We start from the raw sequence: 14,899 nt of genomic DNA, 5'->3' as shown, positions 1-14,899 counted from the left end.
AATCACTGGCAGACTCCGTGCAAATTGGCCAAATGAGGTCAAAGAAGTTATCAAATGAACATAGACATTTCTGAACTGAGCATCTCAACCACAACTACAGACAACAGCAGACTCCGTACACCGTATGTGCATACACTGCGTGCATGACAATGTATTGTCTTCAAACTGATGCAATAAAACATAACATATCTGTGCACCTTCAGAGGGAATGGGACTGGATATAGAAATGTTATGTTCTACTGGGTAGGAAATTTCGAGACAGAGAAAGTTATTTCCACTTGAGAAACTTAAATCTGTTTCCAGGCTTCCAATGGGCTTCTTAAATTCCTTTGTCTAGTTCCATGGTTTTAATCTACTGTTTGGGGACTATAGTTCTACCTGACACTAAGCAGAGAGATCTCTTTGCCGTGTCCCAGTTTACAGAGGTTATACCAGTGACAGTAATGTTCAGTCGGGACGTCCATTTGGCACAACACCTTCCTCCTTATCCTGAGGTCTGTTAACAATGATTTGTACTTCAGAAAAGATCTACGAACGTGACTAGTCTCGGTGAGCTCTGCTGACTGATCTATTTTGTTGAATCTGTTTACACGTGCTCTGCAGCCAAGTACAGCGGCAAGTACAGTCCTATAGTCCAACAAGATTCCCCTTTAAGTAGCTTCCTAGCTTGATATACATTGCTGATGCTGCAGAAACCCTAATTTATTTATAAATAACATTTTCAAAGCCATAATCTATTAGCTGGCTGAAAACCACCATCTGCTAGCCCTGTAGGTATTGTGCACATAACCTTCGTTCAAATAATTTGATGGGAGGGGATGAGTTATGAGACATATTTTGCAAGCATGAACAATGTCCTTCAGGCCAAGTTTTTCCTTCCCTTTTCATGTTAGCAAAGTTTTGTATTGTAAGGCGCTGAAAGTTATGGTACTTAAAGCAACACGAAAAACATGAATCGTCAGGTTCGAAAAGAATGGTAAGATGTTTTATGACTCACAAAAGAACTATTCCAAATTAAAATAGGATTTGTTTAACTGGAGTCTTAATGAGATTTTGTAAGAAAACATCATAATCAACAAAACTACTTGCGGATAAGGAGGGAGGGGTCGGAAAGCATCAAATGTCCGTAACAGAGCATTGATGCAGCCCCCTAACCTCGGATCCCCACCCACCTCCACCACTGCAGTCCTCAAAGGTGCTTTATAGGGGCTCCCATCTGTTCAGCGTAAATAATATGTAGGGTGCTGTCGACCCACAACCACATCAGGCACCGATCAGGTCTAGAGTGAACAGGTAACTGCCCATGAGTCCAACACTCTAGAACCTGGACAGCACGTGATGTCATCTGGGGTCTAAATACATACACAAGAAACAAACAACAGACCAAGCTTCATGGTAAAACAAATCAACAAAGTGCAGATAGAGACGAGGTAACGTGCTGCATCCTCACATCTCCAGTACCCTACTTCTATATGCAAGTGTCATGAAACATGCCGCAGATGGAGTCCAAACTGCCACCAGAATGTTGTTAAAGAAAGTAAAATGGGCCGATTGGAGTAGCAAGGTGGATCCAAGAGAAGAGGAGCAAAAATCAAATCAGGCTTGAAATAAGTGGGGAGAAAGAAGATGGGAACCGGAGAGAGACGCAACATTGCACACTCCCATTAAGGAGACAGCAGGAAAACTATGCAAGGGGAATTATCTGGCTCCCAGCAACTAGAATTTAATCAATATAATTTTCCAACAGGGACTGTTAGTTAAAAACAGTGTAACTAGAAAAAAAGTCTGTATCTGTCATTCCCCTTGATTGGGCTTCTCAGGCGTCAGTAAGATCATTGATACCTTATGTTGGTGAAGGTCTTTAGCTTTTGGCTGGCAGTGCAAGCCTAGGTCTTTTGCTTTGAGTCCAGTGGAGTTCTTGCGTCCTCAGAGTCCCAGAAGACACAATGTTTGCTTCTGGCACCACCAAAAGTTTATCTAGAAAGGGAAAGCTTGCAAAGGCTCTTTAGCAGTAAAAACCTCTTCTTTATGGTTACAATTATTTTCTCTCTGCTACACCAGAGTCTTTGGGGTCAAAAACACTAAGTTGATCCCCAGCAGGAGTCTACTCTTCTTCTCTCTCTGTATTAGGTATCTTGTCCCATATTGTTTCATCTCTTGAGAGTCTGTTTTTAGGAAATGGTGAATTTTCATGACAAGATAGGAAAAAGCATGTCAAAGACATTATGCGGTGACATCACAGATCAACTAGTAAGCAAAAACTTTGACAGTAAAAATTATGTTGTAAACTAACATTAGTGCATTATGGGACTTTTGAAAGAAATTAACGTGTTGTTTTCTTGAAAAAATATTTATTATTGTCAATAAACATAACTGGTGCACCTAAGACCTTCAATGCAGGACTCCCAAGGGCAGATGGCTGATGCTGCAATGTTTGACAATAAGCCACGCCCCCAGGCACCTAAGACATCTAACATGAGAAATACACTTTTACTTCTAGCTCCTAAAATAATCAATAGTGCCATACAAATCTAGTACACACCTTGAACTCCGCTGCCAAACTTCTAATATCTCTTCCTGCTCCAAAACATTAAACCAGTACTGGCTGTATGGACTCTATTCAATCACTCAGGGGATCTGTAAAGCGCGCTACTCACCCGTGAGGGTCTCAAGGTGCTGAGGAAGGGAGGGGAGAGAAGGCAGGGGGAGGTGCTGCTACTGCTCGAACAGTTCAGGTCTTGAGAAGTTTCCTGTAGGGAAGAAAGTCTTTGGTCTGGCGCTGGTGGGTAGGAAGAGTGTTCCACGTTTTGGCGGCGAGGTGCAAGAATGAACTACCGGTGGTTGTAGTTACGCAGATGTGTGGGACGGTTGCGCGGGAGAGGTCGGCGGAGATGCCGGGTCAGGATGTAGAAGGCAAGTCTTCTGTTGAGGTATTCTGGTCTGGTGTTGTGCAGTGCTTTGTGAGCATTGGTGAGGAGTTTGAAGGTGATTCTCTTGTTGAGTGAGAGCCAGTGCAGGTTTTTCAGGTGGTCTGTGATGTGGCAGGGGTGGGGGATGTCCAGGATGAGGTGTGCAGAGGAGTTCTGGATGCATTGCAGCCTCTTCTGGAGTTTGCCCGTGGTTCCTGCATAGAGGGCATTGCCGTAGTCCAACTTGCTGCTTACGAGGGCTTGGTGACTGTTCTTCTGGTTTCGGTGGGTATCCATTTGTAGATCTTTCGGAGCATGCGGAGGGTGTTGAAGCAGGACGAGGAGATTGCATTGATTTGCTGGGTCATGGATAGTGAGGGGTCCAAGATGAATCCTAGGTTGCCTGCGTGGTCGATGGGAGTCGGAACGGTTCCGAGAGTGGCAGGCCACCAGGAGTCATCCCATGCAGAGGGGGTGGAGCTGAAGTTGAGGACTTCAGTCTTGTCAGAATTGAGTTTGAGGCAGCTGCTCTTCATCCATTCAGGGATGGTCTTCATTCCTTCGTGGAGGTAGGTCTTGGCGGAGTCCTTGGTGAGGGAGAGGATCAGCTGGGTGTCGTCAGCGTATGAGATGATGTTGAGGTTGTGGGATCGGGCAATGTTAGCGAGCGGGGCCTTGTAGACGTTGTGAGGGTCAGGCTGAGGGACGAACCCTGGGGTATGCTGCAGATTATTTTGGTGGCCTCCGAGCGGAATGTGGGGGGGCGGACTCTCTTGGTTCTGCTGGTGGGAAAGGAGGTGACCCAGTCCAGGCCTCTGTGACAGATTCCAGCAATCCTGAGGCGTGAGCGTAGGGTGTGGTGGCAGATGGTGTTGAATGTGGCGAGAGGTCCAGGAGGATGAGGGACGCGGTTTTGCTGCTGTCCAGTATCGTTCTGATGTCGTCGGTGGCGGCGGTGAGGGCGGTTTCGGTGCTGTGGTTGCTGTGGAATTCGGATTGGGAAGGGTCCAGGGCGCGGTTCTCCTCGAGGAAGCGGATTAGTTGTCTGTTGACAGCCTTCTCAATGACTTTTGCGGGAAGGGAAACAGGGAGGTAGGCCGGAAGTTTTTGAGTTCCTTTGGGTCCTCCTTGGGTTTTCTGAGGAGGGTGTTGATCTCTGGGTGTTTCCAGCTCTCCGGGAAGGTGGCGGACTCGAAGTAGCTGTTGATGATCTCCCGTAGTTGGGGTCCGATGACGGAGCTTGCTTTGTTGAGAATGTGGTGAGGGCAAGGGTCAGATGGAGAGCCAGAGTGGATGGTGTTCATGATTTTGATGGTGTCGTTGTCGCTGATGGGGTCTAGGAGAGCAGGTGGTCGGTCGGAGGTGAATCTGTGGTGTTGGTGGTTGCCATGGGGGTACGGGGGGAGGGTCTGGGTGCTGAAGCTTTTGTGGATGTCTGCAATCTTGCAGTGGAAGTAGGAGGATAGGGAGTTGCAGAGATCTTGGGATGGGGGATATCGTTGGAGCTGGGGTTGGAGAGTTCCTTCACGACATTGAAGATCCCCTTGTGGCTGTGTGCGTTGTTGTTGATTCGGTCTTTGTAGGCGGTTCTCTTGGCAGCTCGGATGAGTTGGTGGTGTCTGCGGTTGGCGTTTTTGAAGGCTGTGTGGTTGTCCTGAGTCTGATCTTGGCCCCACTTTCTTTTGAGTCTTCAGCAGCTTTGCTTAGATTCGTGGAGGTCGGCGGTAAACCAGAAGGCCTTTCTGTCGGTGCGTCTATTGGAGGAATTCTTGATTGGGGCAAGAGTATTCAAATACTCTATTGGTGGTTCAAGGTTTACTAAATAGGCCTTTTTGGCACCCAACACGTCTGCTGTGGCATGGAGGCATGCACTCTTCAGTGTGGGAAGCTTGTGTGTGTGAAGAACAACATCATGTTTCTCTGTGACATGCATCTGCTCACAAAGAAGAGTTTGGCTGAGTGCCTAATGAAGATACAGTGTTACTCGCACACACACACTCATTCATTCTTAGATCCTGAATGCAACATAGTTCACAAATTCTGAACCTGCTTCGTTTTCAGGGCAATACAGGACATTTAGAAGAGCGCCGCAGAAAGTAAACATGTAACTGTGAAGAACTGTGGGATGATAATTGTAATCTACAATAGTTTCACTACAAGTGAAAGTCCTCTCTAATGCTCTTGTTTTAAGCTACAAAGAAGTTTTGCCACCGAAAATTACAGGTTCGTCACTATGAAAGTCAACCCGTCTCCTGTTATTTATAGATTGAGACTGCCACCTGTTGAACAGTGTGTCCCCTTCACTTCTTACGACTGAAGGTAGCACAGTTCACACAGCGCTGTAAAATAGATGAAAGACTCCTGCAGAACCGTGTAGCAGGGACCCATTGGCGGCCTCAGCGGGTTACCATTCGCTCTAAAGCACCTGGCACTTTAGTCCAGGAACATTTGTACACTCAATTGGATCGAACATTTCCGTATCAGCAAAGCTTTCAACGTCAACAGCTCTATTAACATCAACACCCAATTAACTGCAAGGGCCTTTACTCATCTCTAAATGGCTGCGCATGTGTTAATGGGATCTGGACAGTCCAAAAAGCTACATATGTCAGAAAAACACCTGCAAGAAAGAATGACACTAAAGTATAAAGCCGCAGTGTGAGGTTGTAAGCAACAACAAAACTTCCAGAAGCATTAAGAAATTTACTGCCCATGAGCCGTATATAACAACCTTTGCGCTGGAAGAGGGCATTTTCCAACTCGGAAATAATTTGGGCAGTTCCCCATGGTTTTCTTCCAAAGTACCTCAATAAAACAAGACTAAGGCCCTCGTTCTAAAAGGCCTTCTAATACAAATCTGGGTGGAAACTGGAGTTTCTAGTGTAACTGTATTATTTTCAGGGGACAAATCCTCCAAGTCAAACTTGGTGGAATTTGTCTCTGGAAAAAGGCCTGGAACTACGAGATAACATGCAGGAATCAGTGCAGGGCCTGCATGAATATCCGTGTTTTGTATATTTGAGCTGAGTTACCTTCACAGTTGCATTATTTGCATTAGTGCTGTAACCTTATATCTGGGTGAAATCTGGCAATTCCCAGTATGCAATGTACATATCCCATTAGATTTCTTCCTGGATCTGATTTTTGTTCCCTGTGTTCCATTTAGCAGTATCTGGGCTGACTCTACATGGAATCACTATTCGGTAATGTAACAGCTGGATTCCTGGGACATAACTATTTCTTAGATATGCTTATATTTCACTCTGGTTTCGATCCTACAGTAAATGTTATCGTCATAAAAATGCAGCTGGCATCTCTGTAAATGAATAAGCTCCGAGTCCACAGTTTACTATCACACTTGACACATGGATCACGGAAGTCTCCTTAAATCTCCCAGTTTCCTTTAGTCACACTAGTTTTTCATGCTAAACAACAAGATTTTAAAGTAATGACGTGGTGCAATTCAATAACCAAATATGCTAAGCATCAAATATACTGCACCAAATTGTATTGTGGAGCAATAATCAAATGAGCTACTTAAAATATACACTTCATTAAGGTTATTGGGTCTTCCCTTGTTTGCATACAATACTGCAATATCCAGTACAAAACATTAGACAGTACATATTACATAAACTGAAAACATATACATTATATAGCAGAATATCACAGTGCCTACAACTGCCTCATTGACCTGCAGGTAGACACAAAACCTTGGACTCCAGATATTAGAAGAGACAGCCCTCTCGTCACCATGATGCACACAACATGGCATTAATGCCCCTATTACGCGCATCAGTCTCCTTGTACGCTCACTCCCCACACAGTGAGAAGAACATGTTAGAGCACACCAAAACCTCGGGTGCTTGGCACAGCACCAAAATCATGTAGCTGGCTAAGCGTTGCCTCTCCATCAGCGCACCCCGCCTTTTACCCAATCACACATCACAGAACCAACAGAAAATGTTAATGAGGACATACCATGCCAAATAAACACGCAACTTGGCTGACAAAAACATAGGCAACTGAGGCCAGGCAATGAGCGACCACACCCCTTCATTCAATGGAATAAATAGCAAACAGACAACATGCGGCGCAAAGTTCTCTTGGAAGGTAAGAACATTATGATCATCCCACCGAAAGAATTCGAACTATCAATAAACATTACACAGAACAAACCCATCTTCACTGACAAAACACACTGACCCAAGATCTCAAGTCAATGGGAAATTCCAGAACCACGTCAAAATTATTGCCCTGCTTTTGAAAGTACTTCAAGGCCGCATTAATCGCAGAAGCCAGCATTACATACAGATGTGCCACCATCACATCACATAAATGACCGCGCCTACAAAGATATGCTTAAACATCATTGTAATATTGAACACCAGCAATGTGTTTTTGATAACCAGCACTCATAGAAACACGTGGCTGTCCAAAGGAGATGCAGCACTTACTGCCAGCGGTCGTTGGTTTAGCGTAGACGCAGAATAAGTAAAGATCTGACCTTGTGGTTGGCCTTCGTTCCCTCGTCCTGTTTCATCAACCTTCAATTTCTTTGGAGCCGTCTCATTTCTTTTGTTTACCAAATCCCTAACTAACAAAAGAAACTATTTCATCAATGATATATTATAAAGCATGCTAACACATATACATTAAGACTGACCCACAAGGTATAGTGACCAGAGAATGATAGGCGACTGTGTATAGCCTTTGTTAGCACATCCCTAGTATTTGTTTTTATTATGTATTTGGAAAATAGTGACACAAACAAGCTGCCTTGTGATCCCTTAGCACTTGTTCCACCTTCATCCACTCAGCTGCAGCCCTGTGTCCAGTCTATCTACACTACCTGTGTTAGACTATGAGTCCTACTGTAGAGCCCACCATCCCCTTGCAGCAGTCTTAGGAGACCTCTCGTGAAGCTTAATTGCGGATCATAAAAGAAAGATGTGCATGTTCAATAACTACATGCAGACCACCAGTCAAATATAATATTGCTCTCACAGAAGCGCCACTTTTACACCAGGAACTGGGCCCAGCAGGGGCTTTGCGTTTTAGAATGACCAGAAATTCCTCCTCAAGATGCAGATAGCTATACTGTAATATTATTAATTCATCTTGCCTTTTTGTGTTTTGTTGTTATTTTACGTACTTTATAATTAACAGCTAGTTATATTATTCGAATATTTTGTTCCAAGTATCAAGCCTTCATATAATTGCATTAATTCAAAAGGTTGGGTAGATACACAAACCACCGAAACAAACAAATGGACACTGAGGACAAAAAAAGGTTGCGAAGCCACATGCAAACCGACATTAGAAACCCACACAGACCGACAAGCAAGCAATTGCCACATACTTCGGAACTGCCCGTGGGTCTGTTTGCTCTCCTCATTGTCATTAAATGCCAGAACTTTCACAAGATAGATCTGGTCGGGGTCAAGGCCGTCAATAATTGCCCTGGTTGCACTCGCTTTGAGAGTAAGTTGGTTTGTTTTCCCACCTGAAAAGCAAGAGAGGAAATTGTAAGCAACAGAAGTTAACAAGTATGTGCAATGCAATGGGTCTCATGTTTGTTTGAGTTAGAGCTACTGACGCTGTAAATGCATAACTGGAGTTTTCTTGCCCCATAAATTGGTCAACCCTGCTGCATAATTTGGTCCTTTCTGCCACATAATTCCAGTGGCCCTGGTTTTAACTAAAGCACTAAAGTAGGTCCATACACAACAGCGGTGTAGAGAGGTGTAGAGGTAGAAGTAGCGGTGTAGAGAGGAAGAGGTGTAGAGAGGTAGCGGTGTAGAGAGGTAGAGGTGTAGAGAGGTAGAGGTGTAGAGAGGTAGAGGTGTATAGAGGTAGCGGTGTAGAGAGGTAGAGGTGTATAGAGGTAGAGGTGTATAGAGGTAGCGGTGTAGAGAGGTAGAGGTGTATAGAGGTAGAGGTGTAGAGAGGTAGAGGTGTAGAGAGGTAGAGGTGTAGAGGTAGCGGTGTAGAGAGGCAACAGTGTAGAGAGGTAGCGGTGTAGAGAGATAGAGGTGTATCGGTAGCGGTGTAGAGGGAGAGAGGTAGAAGGAGAGGTTGAGGGAGAGCGATAGGTAGAGGTGGAGGGAGAGAGGTAGAGAGAGAGAGAAAAGTAAAGAGAGAGGTAGAGAGAGAGGCGGGCTCCGGCTGCAGGGTTGACAGCAGGTCTCTGGGTGAAGTCTGCTGAGGGAGGGTGGCTGTTCTCACAGGGTGTCTCCGTGCATGTACTTAAGTTACCACAAAGGCATATAGTGCAGCATTGTAGGCACAAATTCTCTGGTTCCTTCCAAAACAATTTGGACAGAGGTTGTATGGAACCTGTTTGCATGGACCTAAATTGCCCGATGCTACTGTTGGGCCTGGTCTGTTCCCTAAATTGTCCAACTCGAGGTAAGAATGGGAGATTGGACCCTAAGAGTAGGATGACACCTTCTTTCACTGTGATTCCCTTACTCCTTTGCTGTAGGTTCTCCTTATTCTCAACTTGACCAGCCCCTCAGCCGCTAGTCCAAAAAAACGGACTCCCATTTTTTAATTCTTTCTAAGGATGGACATTTTGTAAATATTCACACACGAAAGGAGTAAAACGGTGTGTATTGTGCCGGGCATTCCAAGATTTTTTAATAGCTTCCTTAAAAGCAGTGTCACACCCGAATGGCCCTACGTTCTGGAAATACAGTGCAGCGTTCCTGTCAATCTGAAATTTGGAGAGCTACCATGGATGCAGCTCTGTGAGTGAATCCTGGGGAGCAGGATTTTGCCCTTGACAGGCCTTATGTATAAGAAGATTCCAGTGGCGACAGAAGGCATACCATTACTTCAGTCGGACCCAAGGACTGTCGCTGAGTCATTCAGCCTCCTTAGAACAAATAGCAATCAGTTGCCCTAGATATTTAAAGTCGTAACTCGATCCCTTTGAAGGACTAAACTGAGTAAAGGTTCAAAGGATCAATTCACAAACCAACTCATGAATCGGAACCTGTAGGTGTACTGTTCCTCTCAGGTGCCGATGTAGGTTTTTTCCTTATTCACAAAACGCAGCAGTAATAAGCCAGAAAACCGTGCAGCCTTCAAAGTGTACTAGTGAGTATGTTATGTGATTTGTGTAATGTTTAGCACTTGCACAGAGGTACTGACATTTCGTTTATATTGATGACATGCATAGTTTCTCTATGGCCTGATGGTTCTCTCTGGCATTCGAGTAGCTATTCTCAGAAAATGTGAATAAAATATTGATTTATTCATAAAGTTTAAATAAACCCATGGTTTATCAGAGTGCTGTAACTAAAAGCCTCGTCTAGATGAAGTGCCAGCAAATACAGGAAAATAAAAGCAGCCTTTGTTCTTAATGTCACCATACTTCTCCATGTCATATTGCCTTTTCCATTCATTTGTGCGTAAAAAATCCAAAACATTACATTATTTGCCCTATTTCACTGCATTGATAGCATGTGGGACTCCATTACTGCAGCGCTGGGCAGAAATATCACCACTCGGTGGAGGGGGCAGTGTGGGTTTCCTGAATGTAGGGAGACTCCATCCATGTCCATACTCCTTTACAACCACCATGATTTAGACCAGCAGGGGCTCTTGCACTCTGTGAGTGCCACCTTTGTAATATCAATTTGGCAGTCAGATCTGGATGAGTCGGTGGCCTGGCTGCACTTATGTAGCAAACAACCCCATGCAGATGTGCTCCAGCCTGCTCAGTGTTGCTGAGCAGTAAACTCCGCTCTAACGCAAAACCTGCCAGTGGACCAAACCGCTCCATTCGTCCTTCCATAATGGCTGGCGGGCTGGCAGCGGCTTTCGGGATCCGCCCTTTGGTTCTTTACTGAGGATTTGGCATCATGCTGAGGTCAAAAAACCCAGCAACACCGATGAGCCTTCTAGTCTTCCAGTTGGTAAACATGGTCCTTCCATAGCTAAAAGCTAATGATTTTCTAGTAAAGTTGAATTGAGGACAATAAGAATAATAATAAAAGGAGTATTTTACTAAAGTCTTAGACAGCAATGAATAACGTTTATAGAGCGACAAGTTAGATTTCATGAAAATTTCAATAATTACCCTCATACCTTCTTTCGGTGTAACCAGAAGCTTAATGCCCTCAAATTTTCCTTTCAGGGCTTTCCATGAAATCTGGATTCTGTCTTCTGATAAAACATTATATTTCAATCTTGTTGGTGCTGACACTATAAAGGAGAATACACTGCCATTATTTCATATTCAATAACAGTAACATGAAGAAAATAAAAAATGGTAACAAAACAGATACATCATCAAAAGGCTATGATGTTAGCAAAATATGAGTTATTAAAAATATTGAAGACAACACATTGATACACTGGTTATTGACACAACAATAAAAACCTAAGGCATTCACTGTCATGCTGACACAATTTTAGATAATCACAGAAACACACAACCATTGAACAAGACACACCATGTTAGCTGTTAGGAATACTATATGCCAACCCAAGAAATGTAACATGATTTATGTGTTAGTACATGAGGATATTGTTTTAAATTAATAAGTAGTATATGTTTTTTCCAAAAAAGACTAAATGTTCCCATTGTTCGATACTGACCGAATTTAACTGATAAAACACTCACAGGAAGTTTTAGGCTGTGAGTTCTCATGTGTATGGGAACCATGGGAAAAAGTTAAGCATACTTTGTGGTAAGTTAGAAGTTACTGTAGGTTAAGGGACTACTCTACCCTGCTGCCATGAAAGGGATACTCATGTAAGTTTTATGTAAGGGCCTAATTGACAGTTGGGTGTTAATAAAAATTCCTCTTATTTCAGGTAGAAATCTTTAACTCCACAAATTGACTACAACTCATAGTATTTTAAATACAACCCAACTCTAACTCTAAAATAGGCCTTACGTTACTTACAATTCCTTTAAAAGGAAGTTCTGGTAACTAAGCTGTACTTATGGTTGTGTACACCAGGGATGGTATTTGTATACTGAAAATCTAACTGGGAAGCAAAGACGCCCCACACGAGAGAGTATTGAACAATTCTACATGGTGCACAGAGGAAGAAGGCAGTGCGCGACAGGAGAGTGTGGTGAGACGGGTTGCTTGGATGAGTTCAAGGGACCTGGTGTATGTACATATTAGCATTTAACCTTACACAAGTGCCAATTGTTGTTGAGTCAGTGGAAATTGGGACTTAGAGTTGGCTTTCTCTTCTCACCTTCTACTGAAGATTAATAAAGCTACACAACAGTTGTTTTTTCAAGCACAATACAATGCTCTGTGAATTAGTAGGTGCGAGGTATAACATTTTATAAAGATACTTTTGATGCCTAGGAAACTTTAGCAATTTCAGTATGATTTAGTTTCAGTTATGAATTTAGTCAGGGATACAGATTAGGACTTCAGTAGCCAGACAAGCATTTGTTAGGGGTTTGGGGCCTCAATTCATGTTTCAGCGTCCTGGCACATAATCTAGGCAGTTGCTATCCGAGCAGTGAGTAAGGACAGCAGCATTCTGGGATGGGAACTGTTTGCTGGGAAAACTACGAATTGTTAATCATTGCTTAAATTTTCTTTAGCAAGAGACGCTTTACAAATATTTATCACACGATAACATGAGATTAAATGAACCCAAATCCTATCACAAGGATAAATTGGTTTATTATGTATCCTGCCAGATCAAATGCTCAAGTATTAACTCTCGAAATCCGGAACGGCGCATAGAGGATTCTTTTTCCTGAAGATTTGTAAGATCCAAGCTTCAAGCGATGACGTTTTGAAATTTATTTCAAACCTTTTGGAAATTCATCTGTTTCAAAGTTGCAGAAGTCCAGAATGACACAGTACAGAGCCCTCGGAGACACCACATGCAACCAAGAACCATCACCAGTTCAAATAAAGTCCTCCACTGTCTGCACCCACAGACCATCAAAAAGTTAATTATTCCGAGATAAATAAAGATGAATGTCAGTCACCAAAGGGGGTATGTACACAACAAAAAAAGAGCCTATTCTCTGTGCCAATATGGTTTTCACATGCACTTGTGTATGTTTGCTGCCAAACGTTACAAACACTTGCCTTCTGTATACTTTGACTGGCAGCAACATTGTACTTAGACATCATTTACACGTCAAAAGAACTAATTTAAAAAAAAAGAAATCATCACGCACAACAAGTTCAACATGTGAAAACGTGTTTGGCACAGAAGGACTACACATCTAAGATTGTTAAACCTAACATCTGGACAAACACAACACAACATCAAATGCAAAGAACACCAACCTGTTCAGAAACGTTTCTTTCTCCAGACTGTCTTTTTCTCTGGAACAAAATCTCCCTTCTTCAAAAAAAGAGTAATAATCTGGAGTGGTGCATGTAGTTGACAGAAAAAATGCTGTTTACTGATGTGTCAGATTGGTTTATGTGGAAACGTAGGCTGATGTCCAGCAGTAACATTTAACCCATGACAAATCAAATCCGACCAGCGATCCTGGAGCAAATATGAGTTTGGCCCACTAAACTGTACACTGGACACAGGTGTGAGGGAGGCAGAAAGAATTCAGTGACAGGGAAAGGCATGGCTTTGGGTCAGCACCTTTTCTGTATGGTGCAAAAACAGAAATGCATGTGGAGCTCTGAATCATAATGGATAATGCTTCATTATAGTAGAAGAAGCATGACCCTAATCAGAAGTTCGCCCAGGAAACAGCAATGGGCTGTAATAGACTGAAAACAACCTTCACATGGACCCTGGCTATGCAAGGAAAGGTAGGGGCAGTAAGGCACAGGGAGTCCCCCACCCCAAGTACCCAAGCATTCACATAGGATAGTTCACATGGGAGAGATCAAAACAGATGGGTCTTAAATGATTTCCTGGAAAGCAAAAGATGACTGGCAGACTGCAAAGCATATGGGTGGGAGTTCTATGAGCAAACAGACAGGAAAACAAATGAGTTGCCACCAGCTGATACTCGGTGAATTCTTCGGTCATTAGGGGATTTAATCAGGAGAGAGAAGGACTCAGGTCAGTGTGTATATTTTCGCCCTATGAAAATCAGGTAAGTTCCCAGCCAATGCCTAATGGGGTAAAGTCAACGGGTCAGTCTTACAGTGGTGGCAAGCCAAGAGAGGCATGTTCTCTTGTAGGGACACTTGCAAGCTGACAATGTGGCTGGATTGTGCTACATTTGTGCTTTCTGGACTATCCGTCTAGAGGTTGTAACAAAAATCCTGTTTTAATGTTCAAGGGATAGAGAGCTTGCGTTTTGTGCAATAACTGGTTGATTCAAGACAGCAGCTTTGCCACTACTGCACTAAAATATCTCTCCTTGGATGAGGCTGAGAGGAAAATAGCTGCTAACATTTGAACCTTTGATCAGGGAGGGGGGATGGAAGTTGAGACTAGTAATATTTACAGCATATTATTTGATTTAGTATTTTTGCTGATCCTAATAGCAACAGTTGTTTTTAGATGTGATTAGACTCAACAAATTCCCATTCGTGCTGGCTTGGATGGCAGAAAAAGTTGACTTGCTTGCTTTAAAGTTGTCACCTGGAGAGCTAAAGAGCTTAGAGACCTGGTACCAGATTTAAGAGGGCCTAGCGGCATCTAACAACACATTAGCGTCATCTTTTTATGCTAATTTGGGGTTAGATTGCCAAAAATGCAGTGCCGTATTTACCCATGCACCACATTAGGATTATGCCAGGCATAGTGTATACGAGAGGGGTGTTTCCCCGTTAAGGGGGGCAAAAAAATGGCACAAAGAAATTTAAGCGATTTCTTTGCTTCATTTTTTTGGGCATTTTTAGCACCTCCTCAGAGCAGGCGTTAAAAGGGGCACACCATTATTTATAATGGGCCCCTATGTACTGTTCAGGGTTAGGGCCAAAATGTAGGCACTAACCCTGAACAATACATCACTGGCGTAAAAAAATCTGATGCTATTGCCCCATACCCTGCGGCATGGTGCGCCGTATTCT

General features: G+C 43.4%; 1 protein-coding gene across 3 annotated transcripts in view; it reads right to left on the bottom strand.

Moving 5' to 3' along the window:
• COL14A1 (collagen type XIV alpha 1 chain) overlaps positions 1-14,899 on the bottom strand; it is a 443,381-nt gene that overhangs the window by 363,847 nt on the left and 64,635 nt on the right. For 2 of the 3 annotated variants that reach the window (XM_069220679.1, XM_069220680.1), the window contains exons 3-5: positions 11,007-11,123; positions 8,272-8,415; positions 7,417-7,506 (exon numbers count right to left, since the gene is read on the bottom strand). The exons of the other annotated variant lie outside the window; for it this stretch is intronic. In XM_069220679.1, the coding sequence (XP_069076780.1) occupies positions 7,417-7,506; positions 8,272-8,415; positions 11,007-11,123 (351 nt within the window). The remainder of the gene's footprint in view (positions 1-7,416; positions 7,507-8,271; positions 8,416-11,006; positions 11,124-14,899) is intronic. 3 annotated transcript variants of the gene reach the window in all.

The sequence above is a fragment of the Pleurodeles waltl genome, chromosome 2_2, assembly GCF_031143425.1.
Source record: "Pleurodeles waltl isolate 20211129_DDA chromosome 2_2, aPleWal1.hap1.20221129, whole genome shotgun sequence".
Lineage (NCBI taxonomy): Eukaryota > Metazoa > Chordata > Amphibia > Caudata > Salamandridae > Pleurodeles > Pleurodeles waltl.
Note: the sequence above shows the minus strand (reverse complement) of the source record. Positions and strands in the feature narration are given on the sequence as shown.